Genomic DNA, 6,221 nt, shown 5'->3' on the forward strand with positions numbered 1-6,221 from the left:
CGCTTTGATCTTCCGCTTTGGCGAACTTTGGGAAACCTCAAAAGAAAATCAAGTGAAATTATTGCTTGGGTAAATAAGCGGCGGGAAGCGGTTATTGTTTTTATTTCATTATAGGAGTCGATCAATTAAATGAGAACTTATATATTAAGTCTTGAAATTTTTCTAAAAACTGCACTTATTTTCAAAATAAAGTTGAAGACGAGTCTCCATGAAAATGACTTTAGCAGCATGTGGTATTTCAATTGACTAGTTGACGCATAATTCATCCCAGAAAATAATCCATTTTCGTTATCTTTTTGACACGCAACTTCATTTCGCTTGCTAACTAAACTTAGCCCTAGCGAAGGTGTCTGTCTAATAGATGTATTATTTATAGCCTGCTATTATATAGTTAGGATAGTACGTGCGCGCTGATTGGTCGAAAACTGTTAATTAAGTAGTGCGCGCGTACGAACAAGGCTATTCGACGCTAAAATTGTAGTGCTATATGTCTTGGTAAACGCCTTTGGCGCAAGACCCATTTTTATATTACGTTAGGTTTTTTTGGTAATGATATTAATCTCTTAGGAACAAAGGAACTTTGAATCGCACTTCTGACACCATGTCATATCTTGCTAATGATTTTGGCAGAAGCTTTATTTTCAAAACCTTCGGCTTTCGTGTTCCTCGTTTTACTTTATGCTTTGTATTTTTTTTACGTTCATTGATAATAATGTTATCTAAGGAACGTCGAAACTTTGGATTTCACTTCTGACACCATTTTCTATCTTACTAATGTCTTAAGCACAGAAATTTTGGCTTTCATGTTGCTTGTTTTATTGTATGCCTTGATTTCTTTTATAGGCTTGTATCCTGGTCTTTGTCCTCATCTCTACGTCCAGAGACATGTGCAGTGCTAAGGTTGTTGTTTAGTTGTGTCTGATCTTTGACAGTAATACCTTGAGAGCCAATTTCATCAATGGTTAAGGCATTGTTAACGTAATTGGCTAATGTTAATATATTTGCATGGTTGGGTTCAGGTCTTTCATTAGGAACTTGTTCTGTAAGTTGATTTTGTTTACAGCACCGTACTACATTGAAAACCGCTCTCTTGAACTGAGGCATGCGCAGTGCGTAGATGATAGGATTGACGAGGGAGTTGCCATAATGTAGGAGTTTACACGTGTACGCAACACTGTAAAAAGCACTGCCAATGAGAAAACAGTTTGTACAGATCCTCAAATATATCACAATAGCTTGAAATGGAATCCAAGCGATCAAGCTGATGACAGTGACTATCAAAAGTGTGACAGTTAGCTTGTTGTCTCGTCTTTGGATTGCGCGACCTTGTGTATTTGTCATGCAATTAACTTTAATCCATATAAGGAAATATGAAATAATGATAACAACGAGAGAGAAGATAATTGGTGCCGTCAGTATAAAAGTCTCAATAATTATTCCATAAAAATGAATCTTCGACGAAATTGCAATGAATGCCGCCATTATCCATATCGCTGCTATACCGATCATGTACACACCTTTCCAAAGTGTACGGTGTTTGAACGGGAAATATACGGCATACGCTCGTTCAATGGCCACGGCCGTCAAACCAAACATGGAGGCTGTAGCAAATAGAACATCCTGGATTTGGTATATTATTACTATGTTGCCTACGTATAATATAGTTACATACATTGGTACTGAGATGACTCCCACGAGGAGATCAGCCACCGCTAGACTCACCAGTAGGAAGTGTTTGCGCTTGCGCAGTGCGGGTGTACGAGTGAATACAACCAAGACAGTAACATTTCCTGTTACTATGACAACTGCTTCCAGAATAAAGAACCATGAATACCACATGTTTTTTTCTCGTTGAATGACGTCAGATAATTTGTTTTAAAATCAGATAGTAAGGTTTGCGCACTTCCTGCCTATCAGAAGTCTGTGATGGTCCCTCAAAACAGCTGGACTGCGTGATATAGTAATCTATAAATATACAAGAACAGTTTAACGAATGACATTAGAATGAAATAGTTAACCTTTTAGAAGCAGGAGTAATAACGCTTTTAACACAATCACATTAAGGGCTGACGTAAGGGGTGCTCTAGCTTAGTGTCATATTTCACAAAATTTTCATATTTTTATATTTCACCTAAAATTGCGGCTTAGCAGGTAAAGGCGCTTCCAGCCAAATAAGAGGGTCGCAGTTGAATTAGCTTTCATGTGAGACTCTTGTATCAACTCTCGGTAGTAGCTCGAGGTTTTAATAGGAAATTAAGTTGTCACCGCTCTTCGAGTTCTGGCTTTACCTAGTGGCTTGAGTCTTAATTGGAATAACCATTAAACGTAGCACTAACGGAGAGAGAGGAATGTAAGTGCGCAACGCTTTTCGAGTTCTCTTTATCCCTGGTAGATTGAGCTTTGAACACCCTTAAGACGGAGCACTCATGGAAAGAGGGGAATAAAGTGCGCCCTGCTTTTCGAGTTCTCTCTATCCCTGGTAGATTTAGCTTTAAAAAACTTAAAACAGAGAAGTGATTGAGAGAGAGGAATAAAGTGCGCCCCGCTTTTCGAGTTCTCTCTATCCCTGGTAGATTTAGCTTTAAAAAACTTAAAACAGAGAAGTGATGGAGAGAGAGGAATAAAGTGCGCCCCGCTTTTCGAGTTCTCTCTATCCCTGGTAGATCGAGCTTTGGATACCCTTATTACCTCGTCTCGATCGAGCCGGGCTTTTAAGAGTAAAAGGAGCATTACATCAATATAAAGAATATTAAGGAAATTACGATCTGAAAAGAGATAAAAGGTGCACCAATGAAGGGGAACTTTACTTTAACTTGGTTTCATCGTTCTTATAGGTATTTGCCAATAACGATGATGGCTAACTTCATACCGACAAGAGACGCTAAAAAGCGACGGAGACCCATTGTTGTAAGTATTTTGTATAAATGTGTACGGTAATCTGATGTACTTAATTTACCTTAAATCTTCGATGAAATGTACTAGAGTTAGAAACCACAAAATATTATCGTCAAGCTCGGCATAAGTGGATATTTCAGCTAAGACTGGAGACTGCACGTATGGCAATGACTTAAAAATAGCGCAATGTAAATGGTATACAAACACAGCTGTTATGGATGATAAAGAGCTTGTCAATAAATTGAAGACAGTTGACTTTAAAACACTGAATAAATTGATAAACACTAAAACCAATCATAATCAATAAAATCAAAAATAGACTAGGGTTAGGTTTCGTGGAATTTTGTCAATGAACTCGGCGCTTTTTAAACATCTCTTATAAAATAGAGGGGAAAATAGCTAGTTTCCTTAGCCTTGCCATAAGTTATTTTTCTCTATTGAGGTATGTGAGTTGAGTTCGTTTAATATGTTGTTATCTTCCTTGCTACGAAAGTTTTCTTCGGGTTTTCCGCCTTCCTTCTTCCGCAAAGGAATATTGACAATGTTACGTAACAGTTAAAACCTCCCTCTATCCAGCTGATCTGAGAGTTTCAAAACTGATATGTAACTTTTCCTCTTGAAATTATAGATTTCCAGGCCACTAAATAAAAAAAAAAGGTTTTCTAATAAGAGTTTGTTAACAGTAACACAATAACCAATGAATTTTATATCTTTATTGCAATGGTGGACAAGTTTTTGGAAGATCATGAAGGCGTCGCCTCAGCTCTTAATATCAAACTTATTCAAACAAGAATCTTTACATAGGATCATATGACCATTTTTCCTAATGGTTTTTTCGTGTTTGTCATTTCCTTCCTTTGAGGTGCCTGTAACTCTTATCCTCCAAAAGTGCTATCAGTAAATGATTTCTAAGTAGTGTTTAAAAAACGAGTAGGAGTGATCTACGAGTGTTTTGAACTGCTTAAAACACTCATGAACAATTTATAAGATTTTGGTTCAACTGGAGCCACCATACACATCACGAACATGGATTTTTATACTTCGATAGAGATTTGACGTCACGGGCATGCGCAACCAGATTCAATAGAAGCTCCCACACGTTGGATATTGCGTGCCAAGGCAAAGACAGGCACGTTAGTCAAAGATATTTAGGGTTGACTATGACCCTGAAGCTCTATGTCTTCATCTAAACTTGGATGCATACTTCATCCCTGATGAAGTCATCCTCATAGTATTCGAGTGGTCTTTATATAAAGATCACTTGAATACTATAATATAAAATATATATAAAATCACTTGAATACTAATGAAGAGGACTTTATCGGGTATAAAGGTTTATGCACGTGACGTGTATGGTGGCTCCAATTGAACCATAAGCTTATGAATTATTAATGAGTGTTTTAATTTATTTTAAAGACTGAGCTTTAAGAATACCATCGGCTATATTCATTTCTAGTTCAGTTTCACTTGACATCATTTCGACCCTGCATCGTGCGAAACCTTCGCCAGCTGAATCCCATCTTTTTAATTTATTATTACATTATCTGGATTGACATTCATTCATGGTCTACTGTCATCCATGACATAACGGCCCTGTTTGTTGATATACTAATAACAAGTCTTTTGTTAAGTTCAACCAACCATGCACAAAGACAAAAGACATGGCGGCCATTTTAGTTGAAATAACACTATTAATACTGATTAATATTTGTCTTATGAATATTTTTCTTATGAATATTTTTCTGATTCATATTTTTCTTATTAATATTTTTCTTATTAATATTTTTCTGATTAATATTTTTCTTAAGAATATTTTTCTTATGAATATTTTTCTTATTAATATTTTTCTGATGAATATTTTTCTTATGAATATTTTTCTTATGAATATTTTTCTTATGAATATTTTTCTTATGAATATTTGTCTTATTAATATTTGTCTTATGAATATTTTTCTTATTAATATTTTTCTTATGAATATTTTTCTTATGAATGTTTTTCTGATTAATATTTTTCTTATGAATATTTTTCTTATGAATATTTTTCTTATTAATATTTTTCTTATGAATATTTGTCTTATGAATATTTGTCTTATGAATATTTTTCTTATGAATATTTTTCTTATGAATATTTTTCTTATGAATATTTTTCTTATGAATATTTTTCTTATGAATATTTTTCCTATGAATATTTTTCTTATTAATATTTGTCTTATGAATATTTTTCTAATGAATATTTTTCTAATTCATATTTGTCTTATGAATATTTTCCTTATGAATATTTTCCTTATGAATATTTTTCTTATGAATATTTTCCTTATTAATATTTGTCTTATGAATATTTTTCTTATGAATATTTTTCTTATGAATATTTTTCTTATGAATATTTTTCTTATGAATATTTTTCTTATGAATATTTTTCTGATGAATATTTTTCTGATGAATATTTTTCTTATGAATATTTTTCTTATGAATATTTTTCTTATGAATATTTTTCTTATGAATATTTTTCTGATGAATATTTTTCTTATGAATATTTTTCTTATGAATATTTTTCTTATGAATATTTGTCTTATGAATATTTTTCTTATGAATATTTTTCTTATGAATATTTTTCTTATTAATATTTTTCTGATGAATATTTTCCTTATTCATATTTTCCTTATTCATATTTTTCTTATTAATATTTGTCTTATGAATATTTTTCTGATGAATATTTTTCTTATGAATATTTTTTTTATGAATATTTTTCTTATGAATATTTTTCTTATGAATATTTTTCTTATGAATATTTTTCTTATGAATATTTTTCTTATGAATATTTTTCTTATTAATATTTGTCTTATGAATATTTTTCTTATGAATATTTTTCTTATGAATATTTTTCTTATGAATATTTTTCTTATGAATATTTTTCTTATGAATATTTTTCTTATTAATATTTTTCTTATGAATATTTTTCTTATTAATATTTTTCTTATGAATATTTTTCTTATGAATATTTTTCTTATGAATATTTTTCTGATTCATATTTTTCTGATTCATATTTTTCTTATGAATATTTTTCTGATGAATATTTGTCTTATGAATATTTTTCTAATGAATATTTTTCTTATGAATATTTTTCTGATGAATATTTGTCTTATGAATATTTTTCTTATGAATATTTTTCTGATGAATATTTTTCTGATTAATATTTGTCTTATTAATATTTGTCTTATGAATATTTTTCTTATGAATATTTTTCTTATTAATATTTTTCTTATTAATGTTTTTCTGATTAATATTTTTCTGATTAATATTTGTCTTATGAATATTTGTCTTATGAAT

The 6,221-nt window shown here is 31.3% G+C and overlaps 1 protein-coding gene across 1 annotated transcript; it reads right to left on the reverse strand.

Moving 5' to 3' along the window:
- Positions 1 to 818: 818 nt before the first annotated feature.
- Positions 819 to 3,035, reverse strand: LOC148914084 (adenosine receptor A1-like). The gene is made up of 2 exons (XM_089026072.1): positions 2,957 to 3,035; positions 819 to 1,965 (listed from the first exon to the last, which is right to left on the reverse strand). Exon 2 carries the CDS (start codon positions 1,837 to 1,839, stop codon positions 838 to 840), a length of 1,002 nt encoding a protein of 333 aa, XP_088882198.1. The 5' UTR covers positions 1,840 to 1,965; positions 2,957 to 3,035; the 3' UTR covers positions 819 to 837.
- Between the last annotated feature and the right edge of the window lie 3,186 nt (positions 3,036 to 6,221).

The sequence above is a fragment of the Actinia tenebrosa genome, unplaced genomic scaffold, assembly GCF_029948245.1.
Source record: "Actinia tenebrosa isolate PJP-AT-01 unplaced genomic scaffold, QUT_ActTen_1.0 PGA_scaffold0__85_contigs__length_37466705, whole genome shotgun sequence".
NCBI classification, from domain to species: Eukaryota; Metazoa; Cnidaria; class Anthozoa; order Actiniaria; family Actiniidae; genus Actinia; species Actinia tenebrosa.

Coding starts and splice junctions, on each gene's coding strand:
- LOC148914084 (XM_089026072.1), bottom strand. CDS start 1,839: ATGTGGTATTCATGGTTCTTTATTCTGGAAGCAGTTGTCATAGTAACA.